The 20399-nt window shown below is 34.9% G+C and overlaps 1 protein-coding gene across 7 annotated transcripts in view; it reads right to left on the bottom strand.

The window, feature by feature from the left end:
- Rars2 (arginyl-tRNA synthetase 2, mitochondrial) overlaps window positions 1-20399 on the bottom strand; it is a 74884-nt gene that overhangs the window by 4916 nt on the left and 49569 nt on the right. For all 7 annotated transcript variants that reach the window (XM_087188031.1, XM_004860233.3, XM_004860234.3 and 4 more), the window contains 7 exons: window positions 16914-16990; window positions 8811-8969; window positions 7765-7871; window positions 4896-4991; window positions 1853-1913; window positions 641-717; window positions 50-174 (listed from right to left, as the gene is read on the bottom strand). In XM_087188031.1, coding sequence (XP_087044157.1) covers window positions 50-174; window positions 641-717; window positions 1853-1913; window positions 4896-4991; window positions 7765-7871; window positions 8811-8969; window positions 16914-16990 — 702 coding nt within the window. The remainder of the gene's footprint in view (window positions 1-49; window positions 175-640; window positions 718-1852; window positions 1914-4895; window positions 4992-7764; window positions 7872-8810; window positions 8970-16913; window positions 16991-20399) is intronic.

Raw genomic sequence — 20399 nt, 5'->3', positions numbered from 1 at the left:
AAACAAAAACCTGTGAAGCATGACTTTAACAACAAAAAAGTAGATTTACTCTTTATGGAAGCCATGTTCTGTAGCATCTTTAGTCGAATCTCATTTAAGACATCTTCCAGAAAAGTGACATCTCCTCTGCGGGTCTTCATTCCCTGCACGACTCCAAAGGGCACATGCTGGCACCTGCAAAGGAAGAGCATTCTGTCAACCTAAAGCTACAAAAGAGCTAGAGATCTGAGTACATCATATTACTCTTTCAGAGTAGTTTGAACTTTAACCCTTGTAGCAGGTTTAAAAAATGAATAAAATGAAATGAGACGTGAGATCTGTTGTATGCCACAAAATATATTAAGCACAACTTCATTTTTCTGATAAGCACTAGCATGTGATTAAACTACTGAGCTCCTTAATGAGGAAAAGGAGATGGGGATTAGTAATTTTGAAAGACAGTGAGAGGAGATGTCTAATAAAAACACATTTATCAGGACATATATTAATACAAAAATTGAATCTGCTTTTTCCATACTCACATCTTGAAACAAAGCACTGCAGTCTGAATGAAAATCTCTCTAGATACATTTTTGGGCTTGGCTGACCTAATTTAGTGTCAGTGACCCTGAGCAGGCAATTAAGAATCATGAGACATTACCTTTCTGCCCAGTCATATCCCATGATCTTCAGCATTTGGAACAGTTGCTGAAAATGCTTTTGTTGCCCTTTATCTGCCTTGGAAAGAAAGTATTTAAAATAAAAAATAGTGGTAAGTTAATATATAAAAATAGGTTGGAGCTCAATCAAATTGACAGAGTTTTGACAGACTAAGGTGTTTGTCAGTCAATATCCTTTAAACACAAAAATAGAATGTCATAAGTTGAATGCTCTACAAAAGAGGAAAATAAAAGTTGCAGTATGCCACCAAGTAGGAAGATATACGCACTTTAGTCTTCCGAATATTCTATTTAAAGTTTTCCTTTTTCAGTTAATATGGCATCTATCTCCAAGAAGACCAGTCTAGCTTCAAAACGATGTTTGATGGCAACTTTCTTAGTAAAAAGGGAGGCTTAATCAGAAAAAGGAAAGGGAAGGAAAAACTAAAATCTTCTCAACAATAAAAGGAGCAATACTGACACAACAGCTTGGACACATTTCTAGGACATTCACTACAGTAGGTGAAAACAGCCAATCTCGTAAGGTTATATATTGTATAGTCCATCTGTGCAACCCTGTCAAAATGATAAAATTTGTGATGAAGAACAAATAGGGTTAGGATTGGAGGAAAGGTATGATTACTAAGTGAATGACCATGAGGGAGTGTTGTATGTGAAAGAACAGTTCTATCTTCTGAATGTGGTAATGGTTACATGAAACTATACATGTGATAAAATTTCATTTAAGAAGTCTACAAGAAAGTGCATGCAAAATCTGAAGAAATTTTTAATAAGGTCTCTAGAAATACCAATTTCCTGATACTGACAAAATACTCTGGTTTTACATTGTCTTTGGGAGCAGCTGAGGGAAGGTAAATGGAAACACTAATATTTTGAGTCTTAAGATATTTTGAAATAAAAATTCTTTGAAAATATTTCAGTTACCATGACCAGTACACGTTAAATTCATATACTTATCATTTTCCTGATTATAAAGCAATGGGAACTTTTTCATTTCAAAAATTTTTCTTTTTCATTTTTAAAACTTTTTTTTTATACAGAGGTTACTACCTTACATACACTTAATGTTGAATTCTCTACTTAGTTTGACAAAAGTACTTTTAAATAGTTTTCCACTATGGTTTCCAATTTTTATCTCTGCAATCTGCATGAGGTAGGGGTCAAAACTTTTGTTCTTTATTGTGATTACTTACCACATAAATCATTGTATCAAAATTATACCTGTCCATTCGATCTATAGCAGCTGCAAGGTCTCTAAAAAATGGCATAAATCAAGAGTTGTTATACAGATCTGGGTAATAATTAGTTTTACCTATTTAATAATAATGAGAATTTTCTATTTAAGAACTCCTATGTTATCCCATAGCTGGGGCTGTATAGTCCCAATACATACTCTGATACAAAATAATAGTAACAAAGGTAGGTTTGTGAAAAGCAGTAATAATTAAAGCTCTGGGAAATACAATTGAAAACAAAAATTTCAAAAGATCTAAGACAAGTAGTAGTGAAAGCTAAAATAGTTCTAAGCAAGGGATCCTGTAGGTAAATGTATTATGACTAAGCTCTTACTGAAAAGAATCACTTGTCACTTTTCTGTAATACGTTTTCTTAAATAACATACGAAAAATATAGGTATTGTACTAGATAAAGAGGCATCTTCTAGCTATTCTTCTATTAACTCTATCAAGGACTTTCAAAATCTTGGATTACTCAGAAGCCACCCCTCTAGTACATTTTAAAAGATTTTTTTTGAATGGAGGAGGAGGTTTGAAGCCAGGGCTTTGGCATGCTATTGCAAGTGCTCTACAACTGAACTACATTCCTAGCCCTCTACTACATTTTAAAAACCTATATATCCTTAGATAAATATTCCATTTACCTCTTTTATCTCTAATCAAATACAAAATACCCAATAATACATAATATAGAATAATGAAAAACCACAACTATGAAAATTTAAGATTTTTAAACACTTAAGCACCCACGTTTATAGCAGCACAGTTTGTAATAGCTAAAGCTTGGAAACAGCCCAAGTGCCCATCAACTGGAAACTGGATAAAGAAGATATGGGTTTTTTTATAAAATGGAGTACTACTCAGCCATAAAGAACGAGAAACTAGAGTCATTTATAGATAAATGGATGCATATTGAGGCCATACTCTTAAGTGAAATAAATAAGACACACATGTGTAAATACCGAATAGTTTCTCTAGTGTGAGAAACTGAGAGTGTAAATAAGGACTAAAAGGATTAATAACTAATAACTGATACTTTGAAATAGGAAAAGGTCCAAAGGGGTAGGGGTGGTGGGAGGGGTAGGGGAAAGGAAAGAAGGGAAAGGAAAAATTATGAGAAAAGAAAAAATGGAAATGAGGTATGTAAATAGGGAAGGGTCTAAGGTGAAGGGCGCACAGGTAATGGGGAAAAAATGAGAACAAAGATACATCATGTACAGGTACAAGCACCCAAAGATAAATGTAAATGTATTGTATACCTAAAATGTACCAATATAAAAGAATTTAAGAAAATAAATAAATAAATAAATTTCTAAAAAAAACCCCACAAAAAACCCCACATAAGTTGAAAATTCATAATATATGATACTGGAAGAACTGAAAAAAATTCCTACATCTTTTGAAATGGAGGAGATCATCAAAATGTCATCAATACCCCATCCTGACAATGCATGGAATATGCATTCTCAATGGAGGCAAAACCTAGTTTTTGAGGAAAAAGAGAATCTTACTGTTTATGTATAAAGCATAGATATGCATGTAATACATACAGATATATGAAATTTCATGAAGACTAGCAATTGAGAAAAATATGGCTAAAAAGGTTTCTGAGATGGATAATAATAGTAGCAATAGTTTGAGAAACATACAGAGAAGATTATCACAAAATGGTACTGCAAATACACAGCCCCATTATATTTTTGGTTTGAACCAAGCACAAAACAAAAGGAAACCTCTTGAACCAGTGAAGGAACAAAAGAGAAGGATTTAAGAGACCATTCTAGTTTGAGTTTCCAGAAACTGAATTTGAGAGCTAGAAGCAATGCCAAGTCATTTAGTCTAGGTCTCCCATTTCAAAAAGTAGGGAACAGGGCTGGAGATTTAGCTCAATGATTCTGCCACCTGCCTTGCAAGCGCAAGGAGCCGAGTTCAATCCCCAGTACTAAAAACAAACAACAAAAAAAGCAGGGAACCATGGCCCAGAGTGTGAAGTGATGGCTAGGTATCAGAATAAAAATCCAGGTTTCCACCCTCACACTCTGCTCTTTTCAGTATTCTCCTGCACTTTTGTCTGCTGTAACAACTCTAATTCATATATTCACACACAAATATATTCTATAAGGAACCCACTGTGGCAAAGAGACAAATTATTTTCCCAAAGAAAAAAAGATAAAGTACAGGTATTAATGTAAATACATAAAAAGATGCAGACCTAATTGATAGCCCCTATGATAAAAGACAGATGACACAGATCAGGATAGCTGTAGTCTTTCTGACATAGAAAATGGACATTTCTCATAATTATTGCTCACAGGTTTCTTTACTTTGTCTAATAATTAGCTGAGGGAACACAAACACTATATATATATATATAAAATATATATATATATATAATTTCTGTGTCTAGGAAAAGAATGTGCCTTAGGTTCTTATTTCCTAATCTTAACTGCATGGACTTCATAAAGGGAAAGGTCGAAAAGTAATTACAAGAGATGAATTTCTAAGGGGCAGTTAAAAGACTTGTTTGGTTGTTTAAATAAATTGTTTGGTTGTTCAAATAAATGACAGTAGTAAATAATAAAATACAATTACTTTGTTATAAAAGTGGTTTGTGTGGGGACTGAGGGTGTAGCTCAGTGGTAGAGTGCTTATCTTATAGGCATAATGCCCTTCGTTTGATTGCCAGCACTGCAAAATAAGTTTATTACAAAGGACCTAAGTTTTATAGCTTGCTGTAGAAATCCTAGGATATTAACACATTGAAAATAGTTTTCAAGTCAATTTCCTGATGATATTGAACCTTTCAGGGATTGTAACTTGCAGTTAGTTATCTAAAGAAACCTCATAAGTATTTTTAAAATATGAAAGCAATAGATTTATAATCTGTAACTAAGATTTGGTATCAGTTTGGAGGATAAAATGACTGTTTTGGCATTTGTCCTCGACAGAGAAGGTGAAATCATATACCCATTCCACATTTACCTTCACAGAAGCTACGAACCTTGTTGCATAAAGAGAAGTCCCATCACTTCGCATTACGGTACAAATTGAAGAGGGGTCACCATTGCCAGAGAGATCCACTACAGCAGTTCCTTTTCTAGAAATATTAGAAAGTAACTGTAAAGCAACACAATAAATTAAGACTTTTGAAAATAGATAACATCTTTTACATTATCTTTGGCAAACCAGAAGTTATTGCTAATGCACCAATAAGCAGTGATCAATTCAAGCTATGATCACCAAGAATAGAACAAGAACTATTAAGAAGTATGACTGAGTTATATTAAAAAGTGGGTATTATCCTCCCCTTTAAAAATCTGTAGGATTGGATAAGGTACTCACACAAAATCTTTTATGTACCTAATTGAAAAATGAGATCTTAAGCTTCAGCTTGTCTATGAAATATCACAAATTTTTTTATTGCAAATTGTTACAGTTTTCAATACTGGGCTAATTTATAATGCCACAAAGAACTGTGCACAAAAAAACCCCATGGAATTTACTAATGTCTTTACTGTCTGACCAAAAACTGGAACTTGCATATGACAAAAATTTCCTTAGGACAGCACTGAGGATGCTATTAACTATATTTCCCATGTCTTCCTTACAAAGATGATGGGAAAAATTTTGATTTGATACCATGAAAGGTGAAACTCCTAAGCAACTGGTTTGTTTGTATATTACAGATGACTAAACTCTTATAATTGGTACCATTTTCCTGTTTGCTTAGCTGACAGGAAGCTAAAAACAAAATTAAAAAGGAATTGGGCAAGAAAAAGAAATACAAGAAATCGAAATTTGAAAGGAAGAAGTTAAATTATATTTGTTTGCAAATAAACTATACTTGTTTGCTGGCAATAAGATCTTATATATGGAAAACCCTAGAGACTCCACCAAAAAACAGAATAAACAAAACTAGTAAAGTTGCAGCACACACAATCAAACAAAAATCAGTAGCATATCTATATATCATAATGAAATATTTGAACATGAAATCAAGAAAACAATCCCATTGGTAATAGCATCAAAATATTTAAAATACTTAGGAATTTTAGCAAGGAAATAAAAAATCTGTACACTGAAAAGTGACACATGTAAGAAATGAAGACACAAGTTATTAGAAAGATACTCCTGCATTCATGGACTGGAAGGCTATTATAAAAATGTCCCTACCATCCAAAGTGATCTACAAAATCAATACAATCCCTATCAAAAGTACAATATTTTTCATAGAAATAGAAAAGATAATTCTAAAATTCACATGGAGAGACAATGGGAAAAGGACAAGCTCTTCAATAAATACTATCTGGAAAACTAGACAGCTACATGCAGAAGAATGAAATCCTAGCTTCACCTCATATATAAAAATCTACTCAAAATGGATTAAAGACTTAGACTGAAGACCTGGAATTGTAAAAATATTTAACCATAACATAGAAGCAAAGATTTCTTGGTTATGATCCCAAAAGCACAAGAAGAAAACAAAAATAGACAAGTGAGATCACATCAAACTACAAAGCTCCTGCACGGCAAAGGAAGTAATCACCAAAGTGAAGAGAAAAATCTATAGAGTGGGAGAAAATATATGCAAACGATAATCTCATATGGGGTTAATATCCAGACTATAAGAAATTCAAAATCCCAGTAACAATAACAAGAAAACAAATACCCTGATTTAAAAATGGGCAAAGGATTTATAGACATTTCTTAAAAGAGACACAAAGGGCTAACAAGTGTATTAAAAGGTGCTCAACATCACTAATCATCAGAGGCAAATTAAAATCACAATGATAGCTCTTTATCTGTTAAAATGGCTTTTATCAGGAAAACAAGGGACAACAAATGTTGGCGAGAATGTAGAGGAAAGGAATCCCTGTACCCTACTGTTAGAAATGTAAACTGGTACAGCCATTATATAAAACATGGAAGTTCTTTAAAATTTTTTGAAAAACAGAATTACAAAATGATCTAGTAACCCCACTTCTGGGTATGTATCCAAAGGAAATGAAATCAATGTAAGACATTTGCATTGCCATATTTGCTGCAGGACTATCCATAATATCCAAGATACGGAATCAAGCCAGAGTCCATCAACAGATGATAGATTTTTAAAAATCTGGTCTATATACTATTCAGCCTTATAAAAGTAAATCCTATCAATTGTCACAATATGGATGAACCCTTGGAGAGACAAGCCAGGCACAGAATAACATATACTGCATGATCTTATTTACATATGAAATACAGAAGAAATGAAACCAGAAACAGAGCAGAATGGTGGTTACCAGGGACAGGGAATGGGGTAATATAACTTCCTTTGCGGTGCAGTTAAACAGGAAGAATAAGTTCTGGAGAAATCTGTACAGCATGGCAATTATAATTAATAATGTATAGTGCACATAAAAACTGTTAGAAGAGTAGATTTTAAATGTTCTCATCAAAACAAAGTATGTGATTTTTTACTTAGTTAATTCTCATCACAGCTAAGTATGTTAATTAGCTTGACTTAGATGTGTGTATATATATCTCAAAACATTATAATGCATATCATAAATTAATACATATTTTTCATTTTTCAAAAACATTTTTAGAAGGAAAGAATTTTATCATATAATACAAGGTAACAGAATCCCAGCAGAAACCCACTAACATCTCTTATTTTTCCTGTCTCTACTTCCTGATTTGCTATAAAAATGCTAAAAAGGCTGCACACCGCATTCTGTTGCCCTTATTGAAGGAACACATCAATACCAATTTCCTAAGAGTACATAACTTTACTGAAGATTAGTAACCTGATCACCATTTTTTTTTTTTTGGTCCCAGGGATCGAACTCAGGACCTTGAGCTTGCAAGGCAGGCAGTGGACATACATTGTTTTTTGTAGTAGTCCTTTACTGTCCAGCAACTTTAAGACTTCTTGAGATTTTTTATGATAAAATGATTCTCCTGAATATTCATCAAAGTATATTCCTAGACGCTAAAAGAGTTCAGAAACAAAAGAAACAAAATATTAGTTAAATCTCCAATAATCTCACCCTAAGACAAAATTATAGACGGTTTACCATCTGTCACACAGATGGGGAAAATAAAAACTAGATCAAGTTACTCCTCTGCTCAAACCATCTAATGACTCATAACACACTGGTCAAGTCCTCACAATGGTACTGGGCTGTTCAATATGGTAGTCACAAGGTACATGTGGCTTCTTAAACTAGAATTAAATAAAATTGAGAATTTAGTCCCTCAGTCATACTATTCACACTTCAAGGGCTCAACAGCTACATGTGGTCAGTGGCCGCTATGACAGACAAAGACACAGAATTTTCCTATCATAGCAGAAAGCTATACTGGTTAGCTCTAGAGAATGGCCTACATCATGCCCCACATTATAACCTTTTCAACTTCTTTCCTACCACTTTTGATCTTATTTACATACTTCAGTTGCATGGCTTCTTTACCAAAACTCTCCTCATGCCACTCATGTAACACACTTGATTGAAATTACAATTGCACCATCTAACATACTATGTATGTTTCTTGTTTGCTCTCTTTAACTTGTTTAATTTGCTCTTTCTCCAGGCTAGAATGTAAGGTCCATGAAAGCAAATTTTTTTCTTTTATTCACTGTTGTATACATATCTCCCTTAGCAAATGTTTACTAAATGAATGAATTTATACCCATCATATACAGGCCTAAGGAAATGAAAGAAAAAAGAAGAAGTGAAGGAATGATAGAAGAGAGGAAACAAAAGCCAGACTGACAAGAAGTATTAGAATGTCATCTGACACTGCTTAGTCTCAATTTTCAACTTAATCAGAAATCTGTTCTTAAATATCAGCTTAAGCAGCAGCTTTACTATGCAGCAGTACCAGGGAGAGCTACACATCACAGGAGAGCACAGAGATCTATGGATACCTTGTAAATTTGACTGTACTCTTTAATGCTCAAGTCTCGAAATCTTTGCCACAGTGAAAGTGCTTGCATGTCACCTAGTTCCAGTCGCTGGAAGAACTCACGTGCCAATTTTGCTATATTTTTATCATCTGCTGCTTCTTTATTAACTTGTACATAAACCTAAAAGTATAACAGGAAATGAAGCAAGTTATTGTTATCTCTACTGAAAAGAAAAAAAGCACAATTCTGAGAATTCTCAATCAAAAGACCCCATCACAGAGGCCCCATCTCAAAGAGGCCTCTTTTCCTTCTCTTTTTGCCATGTGTTCTTGGTGAAGCTCAGATTCCTACTCAAAATGTCTTTAAATGTATAGAATTCATAAAATTATAAAAGAAATAGTTACATTGAAATACACTTAACCAAACTTTTAAATAAACTGTAACATAGTAATGGAAGAAAATGCTTAATTTTTGATAGAGGTTAGAAAAATAAAGTACTGTACAATGTTTTCTTCATATCCAAGTTCACAGACCTCTGTCTTAGATTAAGCTGGCATTTCTTCTATGTTTTCAAAATGCCAAATTATTATTCCTGAAACTTGTCTGAGAAAGGCTGAAGAAATTAGGATGGCTCAACCTCAGAAAAGGCCAATGGAAGATTTAGCAGTTGTTTTAATGAAAGATGGTTAAACTGTTCTTTGAATCTGTAAAAGACCAGTGAAATAGGTGATTACAGTAAAAAATAAGAAAGACTTTTTGGACAGTTTGATAACATTCCAACTTGAACACCTATGAACTGTGAGGCACTCACTTCTACAGTACTGTATCACCATCTGTCTTGGCTGGTTTTAGTTCTGCACCCACCCAATAATTGGTGTAGGGATAAGAGCTTATTAAGGGCTTACCTGTAATGCAATTTTAAATCAATTTCAAGTCTAAAATATAGTGACATTAATGTACTAATATTACAATTCAATTCCCACAAGGATTAAAAGATTTTATAAGTTGTAACTCACTTTTGGGCTGAATGACAAATTATTGTATTACTTCCAGGAAGCTATTAAAGCAACAGGAATTAGTAACTAATCTACAAAAATAAATAAATGAATAAAGGCCTCTAAACTCTTACAGTAATATAAAAACATCATGGCAACAATGATTTTATGGCCAAAGTTTATACAGTAGCTTATATCCACTAGATACTACCAATGAAAGGGACAAGGCATTAAGCATCTAACTCAAGGTAGAAATGTTTCTCTTTTTTTTGTTGGTTTTTTTTTTTGGTACTGGGGATTGAACTCGGGTCCTTGCGCTTGGGCAGCAGGCAGTGGAACCACTGAGCCAAATCCCCAGCCCAAAAATGTTTCTCTTTTCATAGACAATGTTATTTGAATAGCAGACTTAGATGAATAAATACTGCTAAATAAAATTATGTAATTTTTCTCTCTATCATATTGTGTGAGAAAGAGCCCACCCAGCGTGCCTGAGATACTATCTTTAAAATATACTGCCTTGCAAGATTGTCCACTGGTTAACAACTGGAAACCTGGATTTTGAGAATGTTTCCACCAACCTCATAAAAGTGACTCACTGCCCCTGAACTGTTTTGTGCTGAATGGCTACTTTCCTTCTTGGAGTTCAGAATTTGACACATGCTAGGGAGAGGGTTCCTATATGACCAGGATCCAATAAAAATCTTGGACATGGAATATCTAAAGAGCTTCTGTGGCAGATCACATTTCACATGTGTTGTCACAATTTGTTGTTGAAAGAATCAAGTACAGTCTGTGATTCTACTTGGGAAAGGACCCATGGATGCTTGAATGTGGTTTCCTCTGAACTTTATTCCATCTGCCTTTTCCCTTTGCTGATTGTGTTTTGTATTCTTTCCCTGCCCTAAATCACAGCCTAGAGTAGGATTATATGCTGAGGGCTATGAGTACCCCAAGTGAATCACTGAATCTGCAGGTGGTCTTGGAAAGACCTGACAAATATCTGAAAATTAATCTCCATGTTGTCTACTAGCTAAGCCAAGAATAATGCATAGAATGCTAATTCAAAGACAGGAGATCTCCGTAAGGTGTGGGAAAACAGAGATAATGAACTGAAGACTTCCTGACTTGTAAATGATGAACTCACTGACAACTACTTAACAATTCAGCCTACTGGAGTAGACATTTTCATAAATAGTTTGAGATTCTTGCTCTCTCACAGACACATACACAACGGTGTACACATATGTATAAGCAAACATTCAAAATGTCCTTATTTTCAGAAACGGAAAGGATTCTATTAAAAAAAAAATCTACCACTCTAAGCCCAAACAGTTGAACATTAAAAAATTACTACACATTCAAGCTAATATATTTTTAGAAAAACTTCACCACAATCTTTTTCTTTCTTAAAACTTAGAAAGAATTAAAAAAAACTCTTCCTAGTACTTGAAGAATTTTGGAATTTCAGCAATTTGTAGTTATAAAAACAAACATTAAAAATCAAATGACATTATCAAACAAAAAAGCCTTAATAAACATGTAACAATTTGCCTGTAAATGAACAAAATAAAACTATAATTATTTATTACCATTTTAGGAACTTTCTTTCATATATATTCAAAACTATGCACTTCTGAAATTATAAGCAGTTTTAATTTACAGTTACTGGGAACATTCTATCCTTGCAAAGTAAGCATTTTGGAGATAACTTCTATTTCAGGCTAGATTTAGATACCAAGAAACAAATAGGAAATTTTAAGCCTGGGTTTAATAATAATGTGGCTTAGCATATACTGTTTTTTGAGAATGGAAATACAATTTTCTTTTAGCTATTATAATGCAAAAACTGGTTGTAAACATCTTAGCGATTTCCTTAAGGAATATTAACACACTGTTTTCACTATTTCTATGTGTTGGGATTGCCAAAAAGCATATGACATTTTATTTCAAGTTCAACTAATTAAGATAATTACAGCCAGCTCTTGGAATGACCTGCCCAAATGTAAAGAACTAAGGATAAAAAGTAAGAATAGTAGATAACACCTTCCCTGGTCCTTTAAATTTGATACTAGAATACCATTAGCCACATGGGCATAGTTTAAGTTTTTAGTCTGGGGTTCTAACCCCACCCTCTGACTATTCTTATCTTAGCAGTACTGAGAGTAACTGCTAAGAATGATTAGCATAACTTGGATACCATAGATCCTTTTATCTATATATTTATGGGTTCTCTATGTCAAAATGCATTTAATTTTTATCTCATTACTTAGAAAAGAACATGTAATAGTGTTTAATGTTGTTTCATGTCTTCAACAGAAATTTCATAAAGAACTGCTGGTTGAAACAGGTTTAATGTTAAATGAAATACTAAAGAAATTCAAAGAAACTTTTATAGTTGAAATTTAACATAATATTTCAAATAGCTAAAAAAGTCAAAATCTGCTAGATAAAAATAATTTGAACTAAATTCATTAGTTATTAAATTTCTCTTTAATACTTCATTAGAATATGAAGACTATTTTTCCCCAAGTTTTTTTTTTTTTTTTTTTTACAGTGCTGGGAATTGAACCCACAGCCTTGTGCATACCAGGCAAGAGCTTTATGACTGAGCTATATTCCCAGCGTTATGAAGACTATTTTCACTCCCATTTATCTTTAACATTTGGAATCTCTTGTTTTTATTTGCTGTGCAAAATCATATCCATGATGCCTTCTATCTTTGTCCAAAGATGATAATTATTAACTTCTTATAGATAAATATACACTAGTGCCTACTAAACATGTTTCTCAGGTTGAAAGAAAAAGTTGTTTTAGCACATTTCAATGGAGTGAGAGATATTTACTGCTTAAACAGGTATTTACTATTAATTTGTACTCTGTCCTTGCTAGCATTTTCATCCTTATTTTATGTACAGGACTCACAGGACAGAAAATGCAGTATTGTTCCAGGAAGTGGGGTAGAACAGAAAGGCATGTAGCTTCAGGGAGAAAGCCAGGATAGAGGAAAGGAGAACTGCGTAGAGCAGGGAAGGGAGAGGGGCTTCAAGGAGCAGCAAAAGCTGGGGTAGTGGCAAGCCTTCAGAGGGAAATGATTCCATGTGCCTATGAAAGCAGGCTGGCCTCTAAGCCTATAAACCTGGGCCAGAGCAAAGACCTTTCAGGCATAACTGGCCACACAAGCAGAGCATCAAGTAGACTGGGATGCTAAGTATATGAAACACCAGTGTAGACTGAAAAGCATCTATGATTGTCATGGGGTGCATATAAGAATAGTCCTCAGAACTTCATGTGATTTGGGAGACAGGGAATCCCTAACAATAACTTCAATTGACTTACACTATCAAAAGTGATGGCTGAGGCCAGATTTAATTAGACTAATAATTTAAGAGCCATTTTAGGGCTGGGATTTTAGCTCAGTGGTGCCATGTCTGGCTGGCAAGTGCAAAGTCCTGAGTCCAATTCCCAGTACCAAAAAAAAAAAAACCACTTTGCAGGTTAAGTGTTAAGGAGCAAAATTCACACTTCCTCTAACAAGTGTTCACTAAAAAAAGAAATGTGACCTAATTAATAAAGAACTCTTGAACACAATTTTTTAATAAAAAATAATTTCTAACAGCATATATATTCCTATGTATGACTAGAATCAATTTAATTATTGAAAAACTGTTTTGAAACTTATATCTAGAAGAACATTATGTCTTGGGCAATAGATTCTTTCATGTTTTTAAAGTGAGAGGGTAGTATAGGACACAGAATTCAGAGGCACTCTACCCCTACATCTTCAGCTCCTTTTTAAGATTTAAGACAGGGTCTTCCTAAGTTGCCTATGCTAGCTTCGAACTTGTGATCCTCCTGCCTCAGGCTCCCAAAGCCCACTGCAAGGCCTAGTGACAGGGCTGGAAAAAAAAAAAATCAGGAAAAACATTGGCCTTTCTTTCAAAGAGCTCATAATTAACTAAAATTTAATGCAAGAAATAGGGGGTTGACCAAAGCTTTCAGAAGATTTTCACAAATAAGAAAGGGTAAATGCAAATTGTTCTAAACATTTTACTTCCCATCAGCTAGTGCCAAAATTATTTACTCTAAACATCAAGATTAGAATTATCCCTGACTCTGGAAAGGTGCAATGAAGATGGAGATCCTTTGTATTACTGTTACTGGAGTTTGGCGTTCCAACGGACCAGGCTTGGTTATACATTTGATAATGCCAATAGAGACCAGCAGTGGTGAAGGGCAGGAAAGCAACTTTAATTAGCATGGCTGTACTGGGAAGGACAAATAAGGAGGTTCAAGATCTACTTTTAAGGGGTCGACAGAAACTTTGGGGTTTTATAGAAAGGGGACGAAAGGTAAGTGTAAGGGTTTGTACAGCTAGCAACCTAAGTAATCCTGGTCAAACCTTTGTCTGGTTGATAAGTATCTCAGGCAGGACTGGTCCTGTGAGGTTCTGGGAGAACTGTAATTGCTTAGGGGGCAATTTGTTTTCCATCTTAAGGTAACTTCCTGCTCAGGGTGGGGAGTCTTGGTTTCTGTCACAGAGTAACTCACCATGGAGTGGTCTCTGAGGCTCTGCTTTTCCTGGAATTTGAAGTGATTACAGGTTTAGGACACTCACTGGAGACTTCCAGGCATCATTCCAGGGGCTCTGGAACTAGATGTTAAAAAAACTAGCAACTGGCTCTCCCTGTAAATCCTGAAAATTACTTGAGTAACTATTACCTTGGTGTGCCTTTAGTCACAAAGGAGGATGGCTAGGCTCAGTAAATTTAGGGCTACTAAACCTTGTATTAAAGACACTCCTTAAGCAATTAACATGTCTGCATGCAGAGCTGAGGAAGGATCTGACCCAAAGTTGTAAGTAGTAAAGGAGATAGGCATAAAATGAAAGCAGAGATGATAAGCTTTAGCCTGCTTTTAGTTACTCATTGGACATCTGGTGGTCTATCCTAAAGGTCACTGTCATATTACCATGTATGCCATCTCTGGCACAGCAGAGCATACAAAGGCATCTGTCAACTAGTAAATAAACTTTAGTTATTTGTATGCCCTTCAAATTTTCCTTCAGGAACAAAATAACTATCATTTTCTTAAAGTGTTAAAAAAACTCAAGTTCCTCATTTACACTAAAAATTGTTGATGAAAGTAATTCAGTGATAACTATGACTTAAAATGAAAACTGAGGATCTACAAAAGCCAGCAGAAAGATATAATAAGGTATTGATGTAAACTGGTGCCAATGGAGGTCCTAATGTAAACTTTGCATATTCTCTGTCTCTCAAAGGAAAGAGAGCCGGTGATTGTTCTAATGGGATTCTGTTCCCAACAGCAAGGTGGGTGTATCTCACTTGCCTTCTTTTGCCTGGAAATGCTGCTCCTCATTAGGCCATTAGCAACACCATTATTCCCTGACTTTCTAGTCATTCATAGAATGACTTCCTGCCCTTGTTCCTTCCTTATGTGTACTCATCAGTTAATAACCTCTACCACAGATATAAGCCATCTACTATTTTTATGAATCTCAAAAGGTGGGAACTGGACTAACTCTGATATGTTAAACTGCACTCTAAACTGACAACACAAGCCAGGAGGCATGGTGGCACATGCCTGTAATTTCAGTACTTGGGAGGCTGAAGTAGGAGGATCACTGCAACTTCAAGGCCTGCATGGACTATAGTGAGTCCAAGGCCAGCCTGAACTACAAAGCAAGACCCTGTTTCAAAAAACCAAACCCCCTATATTTGTATTTTCTGTGCCATGTAGTATCTATGTGGACATGGATTTGATGAAAGGATTGCTAAGCTTATGGTAAAAAACTACCATTATTCAAAGTGTAAAAATATAATACAGGGCCAGGATTTAGCTCAGTGATTCCGCTGCCTGCCTTGCAAACACAAGGTCTCGTGTTTGATGCTGCGTACCAAAAAAAAAAAATACAGAGAAATTTCAGGTACTAAGTGGACATGCTTTATTTGCAAATACCCACAAAGAGTTAATAAGTTTTAAACTCTTGGCTATCAAACTGTTAATGGGAAAGAGAGTCTTTGATTAACATAAATCAAACTGTAGGCATTAAAATGAAGTGTGCACATGAGCTCAGGAGGAAATGACAAACCTTTAAAGGTCTTTAAAGAGCTCTCTATGGCTTTGGCTAGAGAAGTAAAGCATTATTTTGACATGTGTTCTTGCTTAGACAGAAGCAGAACATTTCAGTCTGACTCCTAGTATGTGACCAACATGGCTGACACTGTATCTGTTTCCTTTGTGAGGCCCAGAAATAGCAGAGATGACAACTGGAACAATGAAAAGGAAACTCATCTCTGAGGATTGCTTGCACAGGAAGAGCTTCATTAATGAAGTCTAGAAAGGACTGAAGATAGAGAAATAAAGTATCCAATGGACTAAATGAAGAACAGAAAGTTCATACTGGGCAAAAGCCAGGAAACTAAGTGGAATGTTATATATGGACATAAATGAAAAAAGGACACATAAATTCAGACAAAGGTGCCTTTCTCCATGTCAAAAAATTAAAAAAAAAAAAAAAAGTAAAGAAGTATCCACATGGGGCCGGGGGATTTAGCTCAGTGGTTCTGCCACCTGCCTTGCAAGTGCAAGGTCCCGAGTTTGATCCCCGGTATCAAAAAAGAAAAAAGTATCCACATTTAGCAAATGTAAATTAATTATAGTTGTCAGCATAAGCAAAACCAGCAATAGGGCCAGGGATTTAGCTCAGTGGTTTTGCCGCCTGCTGTGCAAGCGCAAGGACCCGATTTCAATCCCCAGTACCAAAAAAACCAAAAAACCCAAAAAAACAGCAGTACACCAGCTGATAAAAAATACTGAATATTTTCTCAGTGTCTAATGTGTTATCTTGTGTGTTTATTTTCAGATTTGATACCTGAGGGAAAAATATCTCTAGTTGACTAAAAAATAGTAATAAAAGACACATTTGGATATGGAAATGAAAAGAACCTCCTAGTAATAGAAAAAGCAACATTTCAAGTAAGTTTTGGTTCCATGTTTTAAGAAACATAGTTTTTAAACTTCTGGCATTAAACATGAGTCAACAAGCTGCACAGTACTCTGAAAAAAATGCTGAAGCATTTTCTAATATTGTTCCTTGACAACTTACTTCAAAGAGATGCTGTAAAGGATTGGACTGAAGTTTTTCTTCATAGCCAAACAGTTGGAAGCCAGTCCCCAGAAGACCTACCATGATAACCAGGAAATAAAGTATTATAAAACAGAACAGTAGAATAGAGGTCTATAAAGAGATCATCCTCTTACAATAATGTATCCTGAGAACAACTGCAAAACACATTTTTTTAAACCTTCTGTTATCCTGCAAACTGACACAAGTCAATTTTAATATACTGAATCACATATTCAATACTACATACTGAATAGATCACTGAAATTAAGGTTCACAGAAATCAACACCATGAGTTCATCAAAAGCAGGATCTGGGACTACTCTAACTTTGTTCTGACAGTGTCCAACACCTCCCTAGAAGACAATGAGGAAACAAAACATTTATTGAACAGCTTTCCATGAGGCACTAGACACTCAAAATTTGTGAAAAGAAAATTTTTGTTGGGTAGTACTAGGGACTATATCCAGAGCCTTTGCACTGAGGCATTCCCCACCCCCACCCCGCCCCACACCAAAATAAAGTATAGTTATCTGTTTAGAGCCACAGATTCCACACTCAGATTAAACCCAACTTGGACCAAAACTATTCCCGAAAGAAAATTTTATTCTGAACTACACATATACAAACATTTTTTATCATTATTCTCTAAAACAATACAATAGCTGGAACCTGGAATTGGTAGACAACATGTGTCTCATGGCCTTTCAAATGAACAGTCACTCTTAAGCAAAACCCCAGCCAGTGACTTGTATCAGCTGGACACCTGGAAGGCAGGTAGAGGGCAATGTCTTCCACCTCCATCCTTCAGGAATAGGGACTCCCTAGCAAGGACACACTGAGACTAATGTTATGTTAATGAAGTACTCCAAAACAGGTATAATGGTCCACCAGCCTGGTTTTGGAAGTAGCAGTGAAGTAGACAATTACATTAAGAGAAACTATGTTTTTCTTCTGAAGCTTTGGAAAAATAAATCCCTTAACAAAAGCCCAGTAATACTTCTTTCAGAAATTATTTTTTTCAATGCTTAGTGATATTAAAAACACAAGCAAATTGCACGTCATTGTTTTGTTTTATGTATGTGTAACCAAAAATTTTTGTAAAGATTCAATTTTTTAAAAATCAAAGATTCTGAAAGAATTGGAAAAAAAATTTTTTGAGACAAGGTTTTGCTAAGTCACTAAGTCGGCCAGGCTAGGCTCAAGCTTGTGATCTTCCTGCCTTAGCCTCCCAGAGTGCTAGGATTACAGGCACATGATACTATACCCCATTGATTTGAATCTTTAAAAAAAATACTAAATGTGATTTTTAAACTAGGAAAGGAAATTCCTAGTATGGACTGAATATTTATATTCTCAAGAAATGTGGCTAAAAGATGATCATAATTTCAGTTTGAAAGGGTATATGCAGCAGCCTAGGCCAAGGGCAGTAATAAGTTGATTATTTTGAAATTCTATTTCTATATTATATCAATTATCAAGCTTCAGATCTAAAGGGGCTTGTTGAAATATATTTTTCTATATAAGGCTCAGTAGAAACTGCAATGCTGTTGAACACAGGGATATACAATGCTTTGAAATTTAAAAGATGACTAAAGTTTTATTCACTTTCAAGCAAGAACAAATGTGATTATGATTCAGGGTCCTGGGAATAGGGTGTGAAATGATGCTCAGCGTGTTTTAAAACACAGAAATGGAAAATTTTAAGGGAATTCCATTTAACATTCAATCTAATACATGTTCAGAAACTAATTCTATGCTTTGGAACCATTTGCCAGTTTCAAAAGGGGATAGCTGAAACAGCAAAATTATAATTCTTCAATAATGATGGCTGTAATGGAAATGTTTGATCGTTAACCATAGTAGTCCTTTAGAGAAAAGTCACTATAATGAAATCCTGCAGCTAAAATTTTTTTTTTCTTTTTTTCTTAAATTCTTTTATTGGTACATTTTAGGTATATAATACGTTTACATTTGTCATTGGGTGCTTGTACCTGTACATGATGTATCTTGGTTATTTTTTCCACATTATCTGTGCACCCTTCACCCCTCCACTCTTCGCTATTTACATAGACTTCATTTCCATTTTTTTTTCTTTTCTCATAATTTTTTCTTTCCATTCTTTCCTTTCCCCATCTCCTCCTACCACCCCTACCCCTTTGGACCTTTTCCTATTTCAAAGTATCAATTATTAGTTATTAATCCCTTTAATCCTTATTTATACTTCCAGTTTCTTATACCAGAGAAACTATTCTGTATCTACATGTGTGTTCTATTTATTTCACTTAAGAGTATGGCCTCAATATGCATCCATTTAGCTATAAATGACTCTAGTTTCTCATTCTTTATGGCTGAGTAGTATTCCATTTTATAAAAATAAAACCCCACATCTTCTTTATCCAGTTTCCAGTTGATGGGCACTTCGGCTCTTTGCAAGCTTTAGCTATTACAAACTGTGCCACTATGAACATGGGTGCACATATATCGCTGTGGTATGATTCTTTTAATTCTTTTGGGTAAATACCCAGCTGGGGAATAGCTGGGTCAAATGGGACCTCTAGCCCTAGTTCTTTGAGGTATCTCCATACTGAGTTCCACAGTGGTTGCACCAGTCTACACTCCCACCAACAATGGAGAAGGGTTCCTTTCTCTCCCACACCCCCGCCCGCATTTGTTATTGGTTGATTTCTTGATAGCAGCCATTCTTTCTGGGGTGAGGTGGAATCTCAGTGTTGTTTTTATCTGCATCCCTTGAATGACCAGTGATGTTGAACATTTTTTCATGTTTATTTGCTGCTTTTACTTCTTTGTCTGAGAAATGTCAGTTTATTTCAGATGCCCATTTTTGAATTGGGTCTTTGAATTTGGGGGGGGTCTGTGATTTTTTTCAGTTCTTTATATAATTCTAGATAGTAGCCCTTTGTCTGAGTTATAGCTGCTAAAAATTTCTTCCCACATTGTAGGCTGTCTGTTAACTCTGTTGGTGGTTTCTCTTGCAGTGCAGAAGCTTTTTAATCAGATGAAATTCCAGTTGTTGATTCTTTCTGCTAGTTCCCATGCAACTGAGGTTTTTTTTTTTTTACTGAAGTTTTGTTCATAAAGTCTTTTCCTATGCCAATATCTTCAAGAGTTCTACCTAACTTATCTTCCAGCAAATTTAGTGTTTCTGTCTTAATATTTAGATCTTTAATCCACTTAGATCTTAGTTTAGGGCATGGTGATGGGTATGGGTCTAGTTTTAATCTCTGGCAGGTTGAAATCCAGTTTTGTTTTGTGTTTTTGTATTAAATTCTTTTATTGGTACATTGTAGGTATACAACACAATTACATTTCTCATTGGGAATTGTACCTTTATATAATGCATCTTGGTTCTTATTTTTTCCCCATTCCTAGCCCTCCCTTCATGCCCTCCACCCTTCCCTATTTACAAAGACTTTATTTCCATTTTTGCCATTTCTCAGCATTTTT

This window comes from Heterocephalus glaber, unplaced genomic scaffold, assembly GCF_053883595.1.
Source record: "Heterocephalus glaber isolate CG9 unplaced genomic scaffold, H.glaber_assembly_v1.0 deba00001523, whole genome shotgun sequence".
In the NCBI taxonomy this organism is placed as follows: Eukaryota; Metazoa; Chordata; class Mammalia; order Rodentia; family Bathyergidae; genus Heterocephalus; species Heterocephalus glaber.
Note: the sequence above shows the minus strand (reverse complement) of the source record. Positions and strands in the feature narration are given on the sequence as shown.